Source organism: Labeo rohita, chromosome 8 (assembly GCF_022985175.1).
Source record: "Labeo rohita strain BAU-BD-2019 chromosome 8, IGBB_LRoh.1.0, whole genome shotgun sequence".
In the NCBI taxonomy this organism is placed as follows: Eukaryota; Metazoa; Chordata; class Actinopteri; order Cypriniformes; family Cyprinidae; genus Labeo; species Labeo rohita.
The window spans coordinates 14,437,189-14,460,705 of NC_066876.1; the positions used below are offsets into that span (position 1 = coordinate 14,437,189).

Below are 23,517 nucleotides of genomic sequence, written 5' to 3' on the forward strand. Positions count from 1 at the left end.
CTTTATGAAACACTTCGTAAACCAGAGTTCCAAACAAAAGGCCAAGTCCCTGACACACACAAGTCACGCCACCAGCATATTGCTGACGGCCTTGGACACAGTTCATTCCTCTCTGTAGCAATTACTTTCTTCATAGCACATCCCTCCTGGCGGAAAAAAAAACTTAACCAAGCCTAAGCTAGTTTGCTGGTCTTAGGTGGTTTGCAAGCTGTTTTTCCTTTTCAGCAGACATAACTCGTTTAAACCAGTGACGCAAGAGCAGAATTTCTAGTAGTGCACCAAACATACACTCTTAAATACAGCTCAGCACTGGGTAAAATATGGACATACCCAGCGTTTGGGTTGTTTTGACCCAGAGGTTGGGTTAGTACCCAGAAGGTTGGGTTAAACATATAAACCAACCGCTGGGTATGTCCATATTTTACCCAGCGCTAGATTGTTTTTAACCCAGCGGTTTTTAGAGTGTATTAATCTCTCTAATCCAGACATCTTTACACGACTGTCTGTCGTTTTAAATAACAAGCAATTATGAGTTTGAGTTTCCTAACATTTACCTAAGCCGATCTGTCTGTCATTAGGCCTAGCCGTTTGCAGATCATAATTGAAACGCAAGGGGGAGCCTTGCACAAATCTTGTTTAGGCACAAGTACGACCCTCGGGCTCCAGTTTCACTACAAAGGATGTTCAGTGAACCTCAATCAAGGTAAATGATCCATCGATCTCCCCTAATGATGGTGAGTCACAACGTTTTTAACATTAAATTTGGAAATAGCGCCGCCATTTTTTAATTAAAGACATACTCAGTATTTTTTTTTCTGCGAGGATGCAGGATCTACGACACCCCAGAAATAGCGAATTGCTTTATTCTAACCCGAGAAACGTTCGTTAATATATGTTAAATAAAGATGTTTTTCATGCCATGTGATCTCAATATGGCAGCAACCATGACAGGCGACCCGCCCCATGTGGAATAATGAAATCTTCCACTTTTGAAACACTTTAAAACATATTTTCAGAAACACTATTGGTTTATTTAAATTTAAAAGTATGTTTGTTTTTAACCGTTTTTATAATTTATTATTTAATATAACAATGAAATAATAATCCAAATATATTTTGCACCATTATCTATTTTAGATTTTAGTGTACGGTCCACCGTCCTGCTTATGATTAAAACTCTATTGTTGTAAAATTAAATAATAATACCAATACTACTAATAATAATACATTTATCTCTACTGTTAAACAGTTTCCACAATTTATCATTGTTATCGAAATTTACAGTTCCTCCTTGGACTCACCTCCTGTCTTTCGATTGATTATTTAATCAGTAGTCTTTCTGGTCATCGCGGCATTGCTGCAGTCTAATGGAGAAAGTAGCCTACTGAAAATACATCGTCAGCTGAGTTCGACCGAGAATAAACCGTTTAGAAGACTGTAATGAACTGGCGGCCGTGGCCTATGATTTTCTGACTGTCAGCTGAAGACATTTATTTTTGAAGGTGTTGGGCTGGTGGGGGTTACCCGATAATGAAGGGTCGTCATAGGTATCTCACTTGGCGACTGCTTGAAGTCTCCTAAATGGCTCGGAGGTAGTACGGAATCCCGGGAGTGAGGCGGTAACAGGGGAGCGTGACGAATTCCGTATAACGCGAGGAGTTAAGCGAGTACATTCCTTCCTCTCAGTGTAGCTATATGATGTTTGGAAAAGAGCGTGTTAACTCTAATGTTTGAGTATATGACTTGAGGCATTGAAGGCAAGTCGTTGGTATTAGTTAGTATTAAAAACTGACGTTTGAGTGGCCAAATCTCATTATGTGCTATGAAACATGCAATGAGCTAAATCAATAATGCGCATTTTCTTTTCTTATTTTGAAGAATTTTAAACATTTTAACAGAGGCGTTTTATTCTTCGAGATTGACTTTTCCAAATAAATACAGAGAGGACGAGAACTTGACTTGCGTGTAGTTAATCTTAGCAACAACTGAGGACACATGCAATTAATAAAGACCTGAAGATGAAAGGCGCAACCATTTGTGGTTCTCAACCCAAATATCCAGCACTGGGATCCTAACAATTGCTCTCAATAGGTAGCCAATGTATATCATTGGTAGTCATGGCTATCGTTAGCCTGTCTCAAACATTTGTGAAGCAGTGAGCTGCCATAAATACAGCTGATTTATTGTGTTCCCCCATGATCAAAACGGTGAGCAAAATGTTTCCGTACAATACCGCTATAAATTATGTTGTGCAAATGTATTTAAACAGTTAAGCGAGTCTTCGATGTTTTAATAAGAACGAAATGTCTAATGGATGTATTTATTGGAATTTACTCTCTCGAATAAATGGGCAAGGTAACACAAAAATAAATTCACAAAGAAGCTACACATTTCAATAATGTATAAAAGATTCATCACTTATATGTCTTATCTGCATCGTTTCATTTATTCAGATGCATCCTCTTTTTATTGGTTTATTGTTTTTTTGATGAAAATAGATCTAACCAAAGCGGTCCCTCCGGAACAAAACCACAAAGCTGACTAAATAAAAATCTGGAACATTTAACTCATTATCTCGATTTTTATCTTTTAATCGCTAGTATTATTACTCTATCTCTGCCATCCTATAGAACTGCACAAGGGTTTGTTTTTTATTTCATCGGACTCTGTCAGCCGCTGTCTGTGGTTATCGGCCCTGATCTCCAGGTGCATCGTGGACGAGGGTCATAAGGTTCGAAGCTTCATAATGGACACAAAAGCACAAAGCATGCGGACGGGCCAGGCGTGATGCTCCGCTACCTGATATCAAAGCCAGCAGCCTCTGCATGAGGGGAGAGGGCCTCGGAGCAGCCGGAATAAAACCAAAGAGTAACATGCGCTTCAAGGTTTGAAGTGACACCATCTATTTACATCAACAACAATAACAGTAACATTTTACATCACAATAGGCAAGATACAAATTGGATGCCCTTGTGATTAATTACAAAAGAAATAACATCGCGTAATTGCAATCACGTCCACAGATTAATTACAAATTACGTTTTCCCGTTTGTTTATTGTAATCGCACTGTAACATAAACACTGCAATAAAAGTGTACTTCTACTGCTACTATTAGCCTACTACTACTACTAATAATAATCATAATAATAATAGTAAGAATAAAATTAACATTAATAATATATTTCTGTTGTTGCCTTTTTTCCTTTCTTTCATTCATTCATTCATTCTTTCTTTTTTTGCGTCGTAATTTCGTTAAATTGAGAGAAGCGGTTGGTCATTAAAACGCAAATCATGTCCAAAATGTCACATACGTGCGACTGTTCTGTCTTTAAACACATTACTTGTTTTAAAAAATGTTGAGCTTAAAATGCATTTTTACATAGTCTGTAAGGCATCAAAATTCATATTTGAAATGATCAAAAACATGAATATATATAAATGTATGAATTGTATTTCTTTCTTTCTTTCTTTCTTTCTTTTTCTTTATTGCTTGCTTTGTTTAGGCCAAGCTTTAGTCTGAATTAGACTGTGTTTTTATACTCATTTGTTTCACCACAATTTTTGTAACGTTGTTTACCATCCTTGTGCGCCTCTAGTTTGGGAGGCAATACGATTTTGGAGGCGGAACGCATTTAGTTCCACTCGGCAGAGTGCACGAACACTGGCGCACCAATAGCATCCCCTATGTCAGTCAATGGTCTGCAAAGTGACGCGACCAAAAGGGGAGGGTGCTTTCTCTCAAGCCTATCTTAGTTTTGAGCTTTCTCAAGCTGCAGGGAGCCGAATGGCGCACTAATTTAAGAGTTAACGTTTAGACATCTCCTTTATGTTTTCGTGGATTTTTACTAATTTCCTGAAAACTTTTTGCGGGACAAGACGACTTGTGCACGGTGTAGGAAAGGGAGGATCTTCCCGTGCAGCTCGTGACAGCACAGCCGGGATACAAACTTTGCGCTTCGTGCAGAAATCGTCTAGATTGACTCGGTCATTAATTAACAGGTGAATTAGTGCGTGTTTTAAGTTTTATAGTTATGTCTTGTTGTGCTTCTGTGCCAAGGTTTGATCGAGAGCAAATACTAATCTTGCAAGTGCCCGTTGCAATGAAAAGTTTTCTTGAGCTGGCCATCTCAGCGGCAAAGCCGTGAGATTGAGATTTCTTTAATGTTGTGTGCTATAGTTTTGGGATTTGAAGCGTGGACAACTCTGACAAATGTGTTGTTGTGGATATTACAACAGGTTCTGAGTCAATAGGACGGCGCTTCCTTGCTGGTAACAGTGGGAATATATAAAGATGTTGGACGGTATAAAAATCGAAGACCATCCGCTGCGGTCGGGACAAGCTACACTTGGAGTTATGCTGGGTAAGTGATTGATTGTCTTCATGATTATAGCCCACTATTGTGAACACGTATTTCTGGAGCACGGAGAGATAATTTCTAAAAATGTTATAATGCTGTTTTTATCAAGATGTACGCGAGAACTAAAGCTGGAACTGTGGCAGTCGAGCTATGCAGGCGGCTGGGATGCATCCTTCTGTGTCATGCATTTTACCGGCCGGCCGCATATCTGTCGAATAATCAAGGCTATTTCTTAGAGAAAATAACCCCAATACACAACTGACGTATAATACATTTTTTCTTACATTTTATGCGCAACGTAATGCATTTATTTTGATGCCCTAGTCTTGTTGTTTTTATTTTTTAGTTTTATTTGACAATAACGGTTAAGCCTATCTGTCATTTACACACTTATACAAATATAATGGCTGTCTCATTCAAATAACTGAAACTTTTAAATACTGAGGAATAAAAAAGAGGCCTACCGCAAAAACATTCACACACATAAACACACACACGCAAACAAGCAACAAATTTTTTTAAGCAAACTGGAGTACATTTTTAATCCAAATGTTTTTTGCAGGATAAATAAAAATACAAATATTATTTAAGAATCACCATTATGTAAACTTTTTTTTTTGAGATGTAGATTTGATTGATAGTTTGTTCATTATTTAAAACGAGCGTATATAATAATAATAATAATAATAATAATAATAATAATAATAATAACAGTAATAATAATAATACAATCCTATCGTACATAGGCCTACTTTATGTTCTGCCATTTATAATTCACACGCCATTTGTTGTTCTTTTTCTTCAACGTGTCAAATTGGTTTAACAGCCTAATATTACAATTTCATATCATAACCACATGTTCAGTATTGCCTATTTATGTATCCTTATTTAAAAAAAAAAAAAAAAAAAAAAAAAAAAAAAATCAGATGAAATTAGGGTGTTATTAAAATGATGCATTTGCTCTCCAGGGACGGAGTGCCATCACCAGGCGGTGTGTGAGGGGTGCCAGCGGCCGATATCCGACCGCTTTCTGATGCGAGTCAACGAGTCTTCATGGCACGAGGAGTGTTTGCAATGCGCCGTGTGTCAACAACCGCTCACCACCAGCTGCTACTTCCGGGAGAGGAAACTTTACTGCAAACACGACTACCAACAGTAAGGGCATGGATTATTTGAAAGATATTATTGGTGTAACACGCACGCAGGTTCATTGCTTCTGCTTGACATGTTTTTATTCAACTGCGATCAAGCCAAAAAAGTTTATTTTATACCCACTAACACTCACGGTATTTCCATTCGTAAAGTTGAACTGAATGGTGGCATTGGTGGTATGATTTTGATGAACTTGTCAACATTTTAAATTTCTGTTGTTCTTACAGTTGAGATGTCAAGTGTACTGTATTGACGAAGACTTGTCTTTATATTCTTAGGCATTTATGTAAGTAATAGGCAGAATGAATTTAGTTAAATGCTTTGTCTAAACAAGTTCTTATTTCTAAACTGAGACACGTCAGTCCTGTGATTTAGTGAGTGATATTTTGGCTTGAATTTTAATTTCAGTTTACGCTGCACTGGATCATTTTAGCTGTGATATTTTGCAACGCAATGGCAATCAAAATTAAGCGATTTCATGTAATGTAGTCTCTCTTAAGTCTCTGTCTTTTTTTTTTTTTTTTTTTTTTGTTTTTTTTTTGATCCTTCGATCAGTCGAGGACGACATAATTATTTGATCACCTGTCGTATATACAGTAGGCCCAAGTCCATTTAACGCAGATGGATGCTGGCCATAACATATTAATTAATTCATCTTAAGTTTACATGATTTAAGTGAGACATTGTGTGTGTGTGTGTGTGTGTGTGTGTATACATACATACACACACACATATATATATATATATATATATATATAATTTTCCTGACCGCTTGCAAATAATACACGCACTGGTGTTTCTTTTTAATAACGCACTATTGTTTTATCTTTTAACTTTTATTTATTTTAGCTTTTTAATTTTTCCATTACTTTATACAGCTCATTTGTTATTGTTATTAGGGCTATTATTAATTATTATTGTTGTTGTTGTATTTTTTAATCATGTGCCATTTCTATCGTTTTATTACAAAATGTTATTGATTTAATTAAGCATTAACCATAACATCATGAGTGTTAAAACGCTAAAAGTGATGCAGATACAAAATGCTTATTTTTTAACACCTTATGCAGAGATTAAAATCTTCTCGAATCGCACTTCTTATTCCTTGGTTATATAATCGCGTGTAGTCGTGGTATAGGATAGTTTGAATGTGCACAGTGGGTGGGTGCTGTGTTGATATTCACCGGGTCCTGAAGCTGTGAGTGGACCGCAGGGCGCCTTATGTTGCATGTCTTCTCCCCATGTATGTCACTACTTTTGCAAGCTTTTGTGTCAGGGGTTTTGAAATATCGCTCCCTCTCTGATGGTGATAACTGGGAGGTCCCTGTCCGACACCATGCAATAATTAAGGGCCATATCTACCGCCTGACTTTAATAGTCGCCGATTTCTTTCAGCTTGACCGTGTAGAGTTAGTGTTAACAAAATTAATTTCATAGCTCCGGTCTTATATTCCATTACCCTGGAGACAGCAGCTAGCACTGAGTTAGGCCAAACATGTGAAAAAGGTTTTCTTTGAGTAGCCCACGGTATTATATTTAGACTGCGTTTCTTATTTAAATGACAGTTTGTTTAGCTATCATCACTTTTTTTCATCTACCACTTGCAGTTTTTAACCGTTTTCCAAGGCCTTGTGGATATCAGTCAGATGTTAGGTTCGTGTAAATCATATTTTCCTGGTCTTATCTCCTTTTACTAAAACCTGCCTTTTCATAAACAGCAGTTTAGTTTCAGCACACACACACCTCTGCTGTGGGGGGTCTTCTCACACGCGCTACACAGGTAGCTCGCAGTAATATTTGTTTATTTATTTCGCAATGACGGGCCACTTAGTAGATGTAATTGGCACCTTTTTGACTTTTATGACGTTCATTTAGGTTGTACTTGTCAACCCCGCAAAGCGCCCGTGGCTCCAAGTTGAAGCCTTTGGCCGTTTCTGGTGGAACTCCGCCTAATGACATACTAGCATAAATTGATTCATGCCCTGTAATCATTAGAACCGTAAATCATGACATTGGGCAAACGTTCATATTCACACCTCTCTGTCAGCTATTTACAGCACGAGCTTACCGGCGGGAATTTATAGCTTGTTTTGGCGCGGAAATTTCACCTCGATGTAGCTCAAGAGTAACTTGGAATAACAGGCTTTCGTTATTAGAGGATTAGCTTTGGAATTACGATCTGCATATAATGCTCTTTAAATGGCTTTTGCTTTAGCGCCACTTAAAGACAGGTTATGGAAATATAATTGTGTTTTCAGGCTATTAGTGGGAATTCTCTTTACTGTATTGTAAATTAATAGGAATTAATTTGAATTGCAGCGCCACTCCTAGATGCACCCTGCACTATTTTTCTTTTTTCTTTCTTTCTTTCTTTCTTTTAAACACCTTTTTAAGGTGTTTTTCTTTAAACATCTGTAAATTACATTTTAAATCCAGGGAGGCTAGAAATGCTAATTTCTTTTCAGTAAATTATATTATAATAGCTTCATATTTATTTCTTCAAATACATGTAAATATAATTTATATATTTATTTTTAATTACTTACTCAAAACTATCAGGAAAGAATAGATTGATTTATTGCAAAGTAAAAGAATGATTGTTGCTTCTAATTTAATGAAAGTGTAAATGATGCACTTCCAGGTAAAAAATTGTTTTAGCCAAAGCATTTTTGTGTGGTGAGAGACATGTTTATTGTTGTTGTATTTAATTTTTTGCTTGTGATTTGAATTCTTCTCAAATAGAATTTTTGTACCATTAGAGGAGTAGGTAATAAGGGTTTCTGTGTGCTCAGGGTTTGTGTGTGCATTGATAGATAGATGGATAGACAGACACATAGATATGCCTCAGCTTCTGTAGTGCAATTTTAAGGTGTTGTTTAACAGAAGTGTGCATATATTTCTGTATTATTCGAATGCTGTGTGTTCAAATGTTCTCGTCTGGCCCTTATTGTCAGTGGAACCTGGCTCAAGTCTGTTGTTAGTCTTGGTCCAGGGATAATTTGCTTGAAGTAGGAAGTTGTGGACGATCCCCTGGTGTGCTGATAGTTCTATTTTAGCACCGTGGGGGCGTCCTCCTGCGATGTGTTGTTTTTTAATTAGCTCTGCTTTGCGAGCGGGATGCTGCATTCCCGCTGACATGAGTGGATTTTGGGCCTGGCAGTGTGTTTTCTACATGAATGGAGCCATACACCCTCCCAATACACCCTGACATTGTGTTTTTACCAAGAATGCCTTTACTGTCAATTAAATCAGTTCAATTAAAATAATAAATTGTGATGTTTTTGAATACTTGTATAAATATAAAAATAAAAAAAGGCTATGTTTCGGTGAACGTGTGAGAAAAGGTAATACTAGGGAAGTGAGGCGGGTACTAATCCTGCAGCGTTCAGGGGTTTTGCTTGCCGTTTTGAAGGCCCTCGTATAGCGCTCTGCTCTGGGATGAGGCCGAGCCTGAGCCAGCCTGTTCCTCTGCAAGGAAGTATTAGGTTTTGTGTCAACATTAGCCCAGCCTCTGCTGGCAGCATTAAAATGATGCAATCATCTGTCATCTCATGACTAGTGCCACACACCCCCCACCACCAGACGTTTAACGCTTTGACCTAACGGGATGTTATTCTGGTGTATAGGGGCGCGTTAGATGACTGGGTTTTGCTTTTAAATTCACCCGTGGAATAGATTATTTAGTTTTCTCTGCACGTCTCTTCTCTTTTAGATGTGTGACTTTTGTTACTTAATGTCCCTGATATTAACTCCACAGCTGTGATAGTATTTAACCATGGAAAATATGTATGCTATATCTCTATGTTTATTGTGCCAGCCAGAGCCAAATTTAAGGGATATTTATTTTACAATTTTAAATACACTACTTGCAGAAGCTAATATGTGACCCTGGAACACAAAACCAGTCATAAGTAGCACGGTTATATTTTGGCCAACAATATGGTTATATGGGTCATAATTATCTATTTTTCTTATTCTTATAAATCGCAATTTCAAACAACTGACCCTTATGACTGGTGTTGTGGTTCCGGGTCACATATTACTCTATAGATTATGAATGTAAGATTATAAAGATCTTATTTAATGATTTTCAAAAGTGAAGTGTTTTTATTTTATGAACTAAATATATATATAAATTTGTAATCATTTGTTGTACTATTTGAATAATAATTGCTATTATTTTTTTTTATTTTTATTTTTTTATGGATGTTACTGCATCATATATCTACATAAACCACCTCCTCTATATAAATCAACTCAATGCTAAATTGAATATTTTACAATAATGTATTGAGGTATTTCTAATCTATAATTTTAACCATTGGTTAATTATCCTGTATTAGATAATTAATGTGAAGAGTGTATTTTTTCACCATCATAACATCACCAAAAAGAATTGCAAAAATAATGATAGGAACGCGCCCCTTTCATCAACTGATTGGGCAAACAGATATTCCTGCCCCTAAATGCAATTTACTATGCATTTCTAAGTTGGACTGGTTGAGATGCTGAGCCACAATGTTTATTTCAGGGGAATCAACTTACAATTTGGTTTACTTCTTTCCACATATATACGCTTATATCATCCATATGCAAATAAAAAGATTCTTTCTGTTTTAGCATAATATTAACAAGCCATAAGCACAATATCTTTCCATCATCCCTCTCTAATGTTGCTGTAGGCTCTTTTCTCATTTCTGTTCCACAGTGTTCTCAGCTTAGTGATGAAGCTCAGTGTCTCCACAGTGTTTTTCCTTCACGGATACCCGAGAAAATGCTGGCACTGGGATGAAAAGTGGTGCCACGGGGCAAGTGGCTCGCCCACGGTTCACTATCACACCCACCTAACACATTCTACCTGTGCATGAAGACATTATGCAAGTGGGTTTGTCTCAAAACAAGGATTTTGAGTATTAAAGCGAAAATATAGCATTTGTAATTGCAAAAACAACAGCAGCATAATCCAGTGATATAACAATAATTGGTTTCTTTCAAACTCTCCACATCCTCCAAAATAATCCTGGACTATTAAGTTGTCTTGCGAGAGTGTTTCAACTGTCTTGTCATAGACAAGAAGATTTAAGCTTGGCTCATGTCTTAGATGCAAGTTATGAGGATGATAATCAAATCTCATCTTGGACTTCTCAGACTCTTTCTCTCCCTCTCTTTCTTTTTCATATCCTAATGAGATTAGCCTCCCAACAGCCATAGTACTAGCCGATTTGAATGACAGGTCTGCTCCGCTATCCAAGGCTATCTTACTAAGCTCTTCGCCGCATTGTCTTCAATGGAGGGACTGACGGAAGCTGTGTGCCCTAATCCTCTTATTTGTGTCAGAGGGAGAAAAGAGGGAAGAATGAGGTGGAATGGGACAGTGCTTTGGAATGGCACCACTGCCACTTCCTCCCTCCGAAACCTCTCTCACAGCCAAGTGAGCATGAGAAGGATCTTAGGAGGCTCAGGCTCACAGACAGGCACAGTCACACACACATTAAGCAGTTTGCTCCCTCCATTTAACCCTTGTTCTGAAGGCATTTTCATAAATACAAAGCTATTTATGGTGGAAAAGTCCATAATTATTAGGGATGTGCATTCCTAAAGGGAATAAATATGAGATTTTTCTCTCTTTCTCTCACAATTATATCATTGGGTAATTACACATAGTAGGCCTATATAAATTGCGGACATCTGGGAGCCGCTATGTGATATGCGAGATTGTCGATCACACATTACTCTGTGTTTACTATAGAGCGGAAGTACTTACCACACTTTTTAAAAGATGTTTGGCAGTGGTGCTCAGGATCTGCAAATCATTTGCCATCGTCCTATAAGTCATCTTTCCTTACTGTGTTTATGTGGTAAGTCATATTTTATGTAGCTGTAATGTAACAGGCTACCTAGCAAGCGGCTAAACGTGTCCTGACTCCTTAAAATGCATTACACCGTGTCTACACCGGATGTGAGTAGCTCGGCACGGCGTGGCGCGACACGTCAAATCCCCGACAGTAAACGGCTGCCGCGTTCTGTTTATGACGTGCTCACACAAAGTTCAAATGACTTGCAACGGTCGCTTTGTCACGTCCAGTGTAGACACAGTGTTATTCGTTTTCCAAGTCTTTCCGAATACAGATTATCCGAATATCATTTTGTAGTTTCAGCAGGTATTCATGTACTGTCATAGTTTACTCACCCTCATGTGGATTCAAACCTGACTTATTTTTTCTGTGGAGCACAAAAGGTATTTTGAAAATGTTCCTTGTTTAGACCGACGTTCTTTAACATGTCATATATTATATACCATAAAAGAAAGAAAATCATGTTTGGAGCATAAGGTTGAATAAATGATGACAGAAAATAGTAAGTATTTTTGGGTGGACTTCCTCGCCATATTAGAGCGTTTTAAGGGTCACTTGAAAGAATGACTTTTGCTTTGTGGTCTTTTGCGCCCGCTCAGTTTTCCTTCACGTGGAATAAGCTTTCTCCGGGTCGGACCCTCCTGGAGCTAGAGGTAATCTGTCTTCTGCTGGAGCTCCCACAGTTCTTTATTTACTCGTTCAACTAGTTGGAAGTCTGTTAGACTCCAGATCAGATGCTCTGAAACCAATCTGATTACTTTGACCAGCCAATTACCTTCTTCTTCGCGACCACAGTTCTAAAGCTTTGCATTCCGCATTGTAATATTTCTCCATTTTCATTCTAAAGGGAAAGAGAAGAGCAGCAGTTGGAACGTTCTTGAGTGTTGTCATACCACCAATATACTTGCATGGCCCTTTCAGGAAAATTGCATTTGAATTCTTACAATTTAGCACATCATGATGTTTGTAGTGAACATGACAGATTGGATTTTGGTTGCCTAGAATATTTTGTGTGGTTGTAACCTAAAACAGTGTTGTTGGAATCATACGTTTTGATTTTTTAGCAATCAGCTTTAGTTTTCGTGAGCAGGAGCTTAAAGTTACACTTTACAGCTAAAATAAAAACCAAGTTTAAACAAGAATTAATGTAAGTGCTTTTATAAAATTATAAAATTCATATTTCTGCTTTTAAATCTTTTAAAAATTGGCCCCTTTAACTTCTATTGTAAATGCCTCATTATAAGCTTCTGCTCAAAACAGTGAAAACCTATTGCTAAAACTATGAAATCATGTACCTCTTGATTGTGTTGTACATGATAATATGAGTTATATATGTGTGTGTGTGTGTGTGTTTCATTGGTATATGCAAATGAAATGGCTTCATCCTGTGGTGCATCAAAGCAGGAGTGTCATTGTTCAGTGTGTGTATCCGGGACAAAATCCTGAATCCTGAATGTTGCGGTCTAAATATTCCTCCTCATCTCCCTCCCTGGGTTGAGGGGAAGCTAGGAGACTGGTTAAAGTAAACTGAAAAAACAGCGTTCTGACCAGCAAGACCTTCTGTTTCCCCACCCACGGTTCTGATCTTCTGTCGCTATGGGGATCGTTGCTGATCGGCCCATCGCTGCCTGGACCAAGGAAAACAAACGTGAGCAGGAGATGGTGGGGATCATATTTCCATACCTCCATGGGACTGCGAGCCCCCCGCAAGCAGCTAAAATGATTTGTGCTGGAGGTCAAAAGACCCATGGCGGCTTCAAAAAGTGGAGAGTGGAAATATTTGGATGTTAGGAGGAGAAGGCACAGTGATGGAGAATGGAATGAAAGAAGAAGGAGAGACAGGAAAAAAAAGAATTGAATAAGCAGCTAAGTGGATTGCAGATGTTTAAAAATTTTAATATTCTTCTGTCAGACGATTCAGAGGAGTTAAACACAAAGCCGCAGCAGTGTAAACACAATTGGTTTTAATTTTATAGTCAGAGAAATTAGAGGAATATCTTGGGTTCAATGCAAGTTAAGATCGATCAGCAGAATTTGTAGAATAATGTTGATTACTACAAAGCTGCTTGTCCTTTCTTTTCTTAAAAAAATGCTTTTCTAAAAATAAAAATAAAAATTAGCCCCATTAACATCCATTGTAAATGTCTCTATTGTAAACAAGAGACAAGTAAACAAGTTTTGTGGCAATCAGTGCTCACGATTGAACTTGTATTGAATCCAGATTATTTTTTTAATAGAAACAGAACAGATTCATTTTAAGAGTTTTTAGAGAAGATTTCAGCTGAGATCTTCATGATGTCATCTTTAGGTCAGGTCTCATCTTGCTTTTTTAACACAGGGATGCCACCTTTGTGAGCCAAAAAAAAAAAAAAAAAAACACAATTCCTGAAAGTACGATACTGATCGTCTGTGCCTTTTTCCTCCTTTCTCTCCCCCTCTCCGCTGTGTTTCCATGTCTCTCCTGGCTGGATGCTAATATTTCTCTGAAAAGAGCCACAATACATCTTCCTGGGAATTTCCACCACTCGCAAGTGCAGCAAAATGATCCTAGTCTAAAAAAAAAAAAAGGTGGATGAGGGAATGAAATATTGAGGACTTCTGAAAATCGAATAAGGGGAAATGATTTATTCCGTAGTGGCATTTTAATGAAGACTCATGTGTCTTTGTTTACATACGAGCGGCACCAAAAAACCTTAAATATTGGCTGATTAATATTGAGATGTTACGCGTTCTTTGTTTTTGTGTCAAACAGTGCATGTTCTTTATTCTCTTTTACCTTGCGAATGCTGTTGTTTTGATAGTACACATTTTACCAGTCCTCTCGATGCCCATCCTTTTTGGCAGGATTCATAACCACAAACACAAATATGCTGTTCAGACATAATAGTGTTTCGAAGAAACATTGAACCTTAGAATTGCTTATTCAGCGGTAAGGACTGAATGAGAAACAAAGCTGAACTCACTCGAGTCACATATGGAAAATAGATAGACCTGACTTTTGCATATTTCGCCCCTAAAAAGAGTCAAACATTTCTGTTATGGCCTCAAACATGTTCTCCATCTCAGACCAATCCATCTCCACTCCTGGCTCTCCTGCTTCTGTTGTTTTTTCTCGGGAGTGAGTGAGTAAGTCTGTTCCCCCCTCCCGAGGTGGGCGTCTGTCTGTTGTCAGGCGTGAGGAGCGGCCCCTGCCCCTGCAGTTAGCAGGGGGAAAGCGATCCTGACCCCCGGCCCAGAACATGAAACCAGAGCCGGTGTGTGGCGCTTGGTGCTCAGCTGGAGAGGCGGCAGAGCCCTGACCTCCAGCTCCACATCACACCGTGCGCCAGACTCTCCTCTGCCCTTCTTCTTCAGCTCTGTAGTGGTGGGACACGGTGCCAAACCACCTGAGGGCAGAGCCTGAAAGCCTCACGCGCCCAAAAACATCTCCGTCTGTGAGATAAACAGTCTGGTGCAATCCAAACAGTTTGCTGTCACATTCATCCTTGTTTGCATAAGCACTCTTTAGAAGAGTTAAAGGATTAAGAGAGAGTGTTACACTGTCTAAAATAATACACAAATGAAAAATTTGATGGAATAAAAGCAGACTGTAGTTTCAAGTACAGAAACTATATATATACTAGTCTCTTTATTTGGATTATTGGCTGTGAGGTTCTGAATTGGTGTTATAATTTTAGTATACAGAGGGTGTGGTATCTGTGACAAAACCTTTATAAAACATCTCTGATGATTTTTTTTTTTTTTTTTTTTTGATGATTTAGATTTATTTATTTATTTTTTAATAATGATGATCACATTTTTTACAAATATCATGTCCAGGGTCATTCAAGCTGTGACTGATTGACTGCCATCTTTTGAGTTGTGGCAATTTACCCAACCAGTTTTATAATTTATTGATAAATTCCTGTCTGGTGGTGGATATATATGAGAAACAGTTTCCCTGCCAGCTCGTCTGTCATTTTCTGTTTTCTGATTCTTGCATAAATCACTCCTTTATGTGAAACTGTATGAATCAGTTCGCGATTCAGTCTAAATCACTCAGACAGCTTATTCAGTTACGGAGTTGTCTGAGCAGCTTTTACTCACTAAAACAATGTGATAGTCCAAATAAGGAAAACGAAGAAAAAACATTGGATTGGGTGGAATCCATTGGAAATGCTTTCATTTTGCAGCATCGAAGAAGGTCTTTAGTAGGTTCAACACCTGCATGTGAAAACTGTGAACGAAGACTTTTCGATTAAAACAGTGTCAAAATGTATGAAATCATTTCAAATAAACCTCCTTGAGTTTCTGGACATGTACTGTGTACTATGGTACCATGGTATTGCCATCAGACTCCATCACTGTACCATGGTACTGCTACAACAGACTTTTATAAAAGAATGTTTGATGACTGAAATAATCCTGGGCGGTTTAACCAAAAATCTGCATCACTGGCTTATTAATTTTTTTTTTATATAGTATTGCCTGATTTAGTATTTTCTCCTCTTTGCATCCATCTTTAGCATCTCTGGCTTCTGTTAACTGCTGTGTACAATTGGTTTAAATTTTTCATTCTTAAATTTAATGGTTTGCATGCATTTGAAAAAACATTTTATAAAAATGCATACTTTTGATAGATATTTTGGAGCACCTAACCCCACCCCTACACTAAACCTACCTACTTCTAAACAATAAAAAAATACGCAACAGGCAAATACAGTGACAAGTATTTATTGCAAAAAACTGATCATAAAAAGCAGTATAAAAGTGTTACAAAAAAGTCGTGTTGCATCCCAAGTCCTCCGGTATCATTATGCGACGAATAGAGTACATCATAAGGCACACAGGAGCTGACGTAACGCTTCTTCTGGTGTTAAATTTGTGTGGAATGCGCAAAGACTGCACACAGGATGAGCTGTATAGCAGATAGAGATGGCAAACGTGTCTATTCCTCTCAGAAATCAATTGTTTTGCCAACTGTAGCTGTGTCTGCCTATTATAGGCTGTGTTTTATATTGACAAATGGTAGGTTTAGGTGCAGGGGTTGGGTTACGTGTTCATAAATATGTAAACTGTGCGATGTAAAAATAATCGTTTTAACTGTTTACACTGAAAAAAAAAAAAATACACCCCAACATATATGCAGTAATGGCAAAATATTAACCCAATATGTAGTTTAATTATGATGATAAAATTCCCAATGCTTTTTGTGTCAGCATATTGACACCAAAGGTTTCTTATTTAAAGCAGCGGAGGACCCTGCACATTGAAAAATGATGTTAAAGGGGTATCCTTTGCATCAAAATTGACGCCAAGGGGTCCTGACCAAGCGTCAACATGTGATGAGTTGGGAGTGAGAATGTGTTGCAACTTTCTTTCTTTTCATCTGTGTGATATGCTTTACCTGTCAGCAGAAGTACCAGTTTGGATCATTGGTTTTGCTTCAGGACCCAAATTTTGCATCAGACATCAAGTGGCATAGTACTGCAATTGCTGATAGTACAAAAGTCAACAAAATGTCCTTAAAATGAAACATTTTTTGCATTTGTTTAAAATTTGCATGTAGCATTATTTGTTTCCGTAACCAGTGTTTTGATGTATCAGAATAGACTTGCAATGCATTTTTGGAACACAAACCACCCCTTGAGAATAACTGGTCTAGGTAAGATGTTCTCCCAACCAACTTACATACTATTAACAAAGCAAGGACAGAAATCTAAATCATAGCTTTCTAAGAGAGCCTTGCAAACATATCGTCCATAACGTTGGACCCAGTGATGTAAGCGGAGAAGAATAAATGATCCGCTCTGAAGTGTTAAGTGCTTTAGTGTTATGATATCAAATGGAGCATGAAGGCTTGGACAGAGGTTTATGATTTCACTTCTGTATCCCTTTCATTGCGCTTTCCTGTCGTTACTTCCCAGTCTCAGAGCAGCTGTCTGTCACTCTCACGTGGGCTGTATTTGCATACAGTTGCTGAGTTGTCTTTGTATGTGACTACACAGTGTCATCCGTTGAACACGAGCAGATATGCTCATAGTAAACCAGTAAATCTCTGATTTTGCTTTGTCCACAACAAACCTGCAACCTAATTTTGAAAAATACCACCGTAAACCATGCGACGCTCACACACGGACACACGATGCTCTGTACAAAACCTCTCAGTAGCGTGATGGTGTGGGTGTTTGGCCTTTTTATCAAAGCGAGTGCGCATGGTGGCGTTTTTGGTTTCGTGGTTTTCAAGTAGTGCCGACATTTCTGTATCTGACAGGCTGCAGAGCTTTTTGAAGAGCTGATGTTCAGTTTATTCGCAGTGGAAGGGCAGCTGCTGTATCCTCTCAACATTTTGGCCTGATCCACCAGTTACACGCTCGCAGGCACGCACATACGCACCGCACATCTGCATCCCACATGCTTAGATACACGCGTACACATGTTGTCGGATTTGAGACTATAATCAGATTAATTGGTCCATCTTTCCTTGGAAAGCGAACATGCATTGTACGTTAAAGCATTTTTTTACAAGAGCCGTATCGATGTAACATTAACCAGAAGCCGTGCTCGGAGTGTGGGGTCAGAGGGAGACTTGAGGGCCCCTGACATGACATCCTAATGAAATAAAGACTGCAGAAAGAGAGCGAACGCAAGAGAGCGGCTCCGAATTAGCTATTAAGAGAGAAGAATGATTCCTTTTCTCCGTACTGTGCTCACAAATTATACCCCTAAAAGCATTTTCTACCTTTTTTGTTTTTAAAAATGTTAACTTTTACCTCAGATGTTATGTCTCTCCATTTGAGAAACATGAGTAAAAATCAGTCATGGCCCCATGAGGGAACCCGAACATTAGTTGAAGTATGATTCTAATCCTTATTAACATTCTCCAAAGTCATGCATGAAATATGTTTTGTGCCACACTACACACCATGTGTTTTTCTTTTTCTCCACAAGTATTTTTCAAACAGAGATCCACTACACACACTGCTGTGCATTATTTTATTATAGGGTTGAAGCTCACCGCAGCCCTGAGAGTTTAAGAGAAGGAAAAACTGGCCTTGATTTTCCACCAGGGTTTGGTTCGCTTTGTCCCAACGCTCCTTTCTTCTCTGCTATTTCATAGTGATGTCATCAGCGCAGGTACAACATGACGTTATTCACAAACAGGCTGTTCCTCAGACAGGCCTCGCATTATTCCAGCGCATGTTTTCTCAATACCGACCTCTCCTCTTTCTCCGAGGCTGTATTTCTCTCTGTCAAGGTTTTAAGTCTCCCAAAAACTGTATCAAACTCCAGGGAGAGATGTATGATCAATCAAAAGGCTCAAACATCATTATTTTTGAGAACTCCAAGTATCTCCCACCCATGTGGGGTTTGTTCCCCCTTCGTGGGAGACATGCGAGCAGCTGCGAAGAAACTCTTTTGCCAGCCATCGGATGAACCTCAGCGGACATTCGTCAAGGATTATGAGAGTTTTTCTTTTTTTTTTCTGTAATTGAAATGTTACGTTCTTCTGACCAGCGAGAGAAAGACAAACGAGCAGCTTGAGAGCCAAACAGGAAGAGTTTGTGGACTCTTGGCCGGAGTTTGCGTAGTGTATCTGAAAAACACGTCTAGTTGTGCAGAACTTGAAGATGTGGTCTTATGGTTCCATGTTGTCCGTAATGAGGAAAAGGGAGAGAGAGAAATACGGTGAGCGGTTTCTGAAGGCAGCATTAACGCAGGGTTCTGTAGTATTAAAAGAGATTTACACCCCAATGTTTTAAAGCAGTTTTCTTTAGCTCACCAGCTCCTCTTTAACAGATATTTCAAGGAAGCTATAAAAGCGAACCGACAACTAGAGCAGAATCCCTGACACAGCATTGGAGATCGGCCCTCAAGCCATACTGCATCTGAGACCCAACAACTATTGAGGCCCTTGGGTTTGAGTTCAACCACAGTCGGTAAAAGTCAGAGCAGGATAAATAAGTAAGCAGCTTGCTCTAAGGTTTCATGTGACTTCGTTAGGATATGTTTTTGCTCGCTTTCGGTGAAGACTAGGATTGTATAACCTGTGATTGTGCTCCTCGTGATACCTGTTCTTCTATTCTTCTGCTGGAGGGCCATGTTTGTGACCCAAACGCAGCGGTGTTGTCTGTTTCCCATGCGGTTCTTTTGAAGCATGGGGTCTGCGTGGTCCAGAACGCTTCTGCTCTGTGTCAGATGTCATACTCCCCTCTGGGCTGACCAACAGGCTCTCTTTGCACCCTGATGTGCCCATAATATTTAACGGTGCTTTGGCAACCCCAAATGGAAACTCTTACTTGGCCTCTGCAATCAGTGTTCATTTCTTCTCTGGTTGCATTTGTATTTCTGTTTCCTTCGTTATTATTTAATTAGTTATTTAACCCTGAGTCTTTGATATCTGTGAGGACATAGACCTCAATGGAAAATTGATGGAGTGACCTACGTCTTCTCACAGGGGTGCACGTAGAAGCAATAGCTTGTCAAGAGGTTTAGTAAGTGAGTTTTGAACGTTTTTTTCTAGTGCCTGAGAAGCTCTAAACAGATTTAATGATATGCTTTTGCTTTACATTAGACAGTTGGTGCACATTAACAATGCAAAGACCAATTGTAGTCCAGTTAACGTGTAAATTTCACTTTAAACTTGGGCTGTGCCTGAATCCAAATACTGTGTTCAGAAACGAAATTATGTGTACTACGGAACCCCTAAAGGGAATAAATACAAGATTGGAGGAAAAATATAGCTATTTCAATGGTTTCTCTCCCAATTATATCCTTGGGCATAAATCGCTTTTGCGGTCGCTTTTTACTTTCACTTTCAAGATTCACGATCATTACGGAGCAGCAGTACTTAGGCTACCACAGTCCTAAGACCAATTGTACTCCAATGTGTAAATGCTGGGCGAAGCTGAGCTTTTTTGTTTTTTGCAAAGTTAGGCTTACAGTCCACACTGGTGCTGGTACAATTTGTGTCTTTCTTTCTTCTATGACACACAAAAGAAGATATTTTGAAGAATATCTCTGTGTTTTTGTCCATGCAATGAAAGTCAGCAGGGTTCAGTGCTGTTTTGAACCATTTTCACTTCCATTGTAGACAAAAAGAGTTATAGAATACTGTGTTCAGAAAGAAAATGACGTGTACTATGGAACCCCTCCCTGCTGAAAAAAGCAGCTAAAACCAGGTCAACCTGTTCATCCAGGCTGGTCTTAGCTGGTCAGCAGGCTGGTTTTAGAGGGGTTTTGGCCACTTCCAGGCTGCTCTTAGCTGGTCAGGCTGGGAGACCAGCTGGAACCAGCCTAGGCTGGTTTTAGCTGTTTTTTGAGCAGGGCTAAAGGGAATAAATTGGAGATTGGAGGAAAAAATATAGCAATTTCAGTAGTTTCTTTCCCAATTATATCCTATATTTACTGTACATTTTTCGGTCGCTTTTTACTTTCACTTTTGAGATTCACACAAACTCTTACCACTGTGCTAAGACCAATTGCAGTCCAATTAATATATGTAAATGCTGGGCGAAGCTGAGCTTTTTTGTTTGTTTGTTTGTTTTTTGCAACAAAAAAAAAAAAAAAAAAAAAAAAAAAAAAAGCTTATAATCCACTCTGGTACTGGTGGAATTTGTGTCTTTCTTTCTTCTATGGCACACAAAAGAAGATATTTTGAAGAATATCTCTGTACTTTTGTTCATGCATTGAAAGTTAGTAGGGTTCAGTGTTATTTTGGACCGTTTTCACAATTATATCCTTGGGTAATTATACTGTACATAAATTGCTTTTGCGGTCGCTTTTTACTTTTGGTTTTGAGATTCGCGATCACACAAAGTCTGTTTATATTAGCTTGAGCGGCAGTACTTACTACGCTTTTTACAAGATTAGACATTTGTCAGTGGTGTTTAGGATCTGCAAATCATTCAATATCATCCTATCAGTCATCTCTGATTACTCTGTTTATGTGGTAAGTGAAATTTGAAGTAATGTAATGTAACAGGCTAGCGCTAGCAAGCGGCCAAACGTGTCCCTGTAGTGGCTCAGTAGAACACGTTATTCGTTCTCCGCCCTTTTCAAACATGGATTCACTATTCGGGGACATCCCTGCTTTAAACACTAACACTAGAACATTTTTAGAGACTCTCATTCCACTGAGGAAAAGTGTATATTGAACAGCTATAAACAGACATGACATGGGATTTAGAGTGTTAAAAGGATTTTTTATTTATCTCAGAAACGTCCTACATGTACAATTCCCTCACTACCTATAAATCAGTACCTTGTCATTATTAGTCCTTGGTAGTTTAATGACTATGCTGTATCTTGATTATATTTCAGAGTACTTTATGTTGGGATGTGGACATCAGAGACTGATTTATGTAAGGTGCCCATTCTTTATCTCGGTTTTCACGTCTCGGCTGTCCTCCTCGAGATGGACACTCGCCCTGTGGCGGCAAACCACCAGAGGCCTGTAGGTAATTGCACAAGTGGTTGATATTTCAAAGCCTGCGCTGACTCGCTGTCCTCCAAATGCGTTTAGGTGCTAGACTGGGAGCGTGTAACCTGTTCTTAAGATATTTCAGATAGAAAGAGATGTCATTTTCCAGAGGTTGCATGAGTCCGTTTCATCCTTGAGATTTGTGATTCTGGGGACATCCATGCAGATGCATTGCATCAAGCCCAGGATGCACTAAAAGTGTCCTTCGCACGTAGCTGTTTATGTGGAAGGTTCATAAGACCCACAGGATCAAAGAAAAGGCATGGAACAGGAAAAATAAATAGAGAGGGCATGTTTTTTCTTACTCTTTATTTTTTCGTTGTCAACACTGTTAATCATGTTAGCATCGGCTTTACAGCTCCTCCCACGGCGGGGGCTCATGCTGTGGAGAGTTGCCCGTTATTTTAATTCGTTATTTTTATTACCGTGAAGAAAAATAAAACTGAGAAAACGCAAAACAGACCTCTTAAACATAAGAACAATGGCAGTTAAATGAACAAGAAAAAAGAAACCCAAAACTTCACACCACAGACCTATATCCTATTTCTGCATATTTTTTATTGCACTGTAGCAATTTGTTCTCTGAAAGGCCAGTGAGCAAATGAATATCATACTTGACAGTTGCTTATTTCTTTCCTACATTCACCATCCCATTTGTTTATTTTTCAGGTTTGCTTTGCATGGAAACATTCATCAATCCGCTGTATAAATGATACAATGTGTGTCAGGCAAGTATTTGCAATAAATGCCAATCCTTTCGTGTTCAGCAAATCTTAATTGACCTGATTGCCATGCGTATCTGCTCTCCTACCGTTGTCGTTATGAAAACACAGATGTTTGTTTGTACAACCATTGCGTATCCCAATACATTTACCACTTCTAAAACCAGTAAACTGATTCTCATCCGAAGCGAAACATTGTTTTTTGTTAGAAATCGTTTTTTGGGGCCGTGCAGGATTGGGTGAAACTATTAAGGATGATTCTCTGATTTATTTACGGCCACACAGACCTCAGAAATGTGTGGTAGGGAATCCGCAAGCACATTTCACCCCATAATCAGAATTTATATGCCAGTGGGGTCACGAGCGATTTGTTTTGGCTGTCCGTTGGAGTGCGAACATGTGCGTATGCAGAGGCTGGTGCAGACGGAAGGGGCGAATGGCCTCGGAAACCTCTGGTTCCTGTCTCTCACTTCATCTGTTTTACTCTCTTCGAGTTTTAATTGGGAGTTATTGCTGGTGAGATAAGTGTGGGGATAAGCGCGCTCTGATCTATGAGGTGCTTGGACATCGCCAGTCTTGTGCAGTAACAGAATGTGTTAGGGGTCTTGGGCTTGACCCCTGCTCTACTCCTCTTGCCCTCTGAGGATGTCTCCTGATCTCTCGCGCATTTATTAATTCCTCGTCCTCTTCTTTTATTTATTAAAACCGGCCAGTAACTTTTGATTTCAAACACTTGTTAAGCATTACGTGCGCTATTCTAAAAGGTTTGGCATCTGTGATTCCAAGAAGAACCTTTAAAGGGATGGTTTTTTGTTTCCTTTGTACACAAAAAGTATTCTTGTAGCTTCATAACATTACGGTTGAACCACTGATGTGACATGGACTGTTTTAACGATGTTCTTACTACCTTTCTGGGCCTTGAACGTGTCAGTTGCGTTGTTGTCTATGCAGGGTCAGAAAGCTCTCA

The 23,517-nt window shown here is 38.8% G+C and overlaps 1 protein-coding gene across 1 annotated transcript in view; it reads left to right on the plus strand.

Annotated features, from left to right (window-relative positions):
• Positions 1-3,738: 3,738 nt before the first annotated feature.
• The window catches only part of lmx1bb (LIM homeobox transcription factor 1, beta b), an 84,881-nt gene continuing 65,102 nt past the window's right edge, over positions 3,739-23,517 (plus strand). The window contains exons 1-3 of the mRNA XM_051118004.1: positions 3,739-4,000; positions 4,238-4,362; positions 5,328-5,514. Coding sequence (XP_050973961.1) covers positions 4,293-4,362; positions 5,328-5,514 — 257 coding nt within the window. The 5' untranslated portion in view covers positions 3,739-4,000; positions 4,238-4,292. The remainder of the gene's footprint in view (positions 4,001-4,237; positions 4,363-5,327; positions 5,515-23,517) is intronic.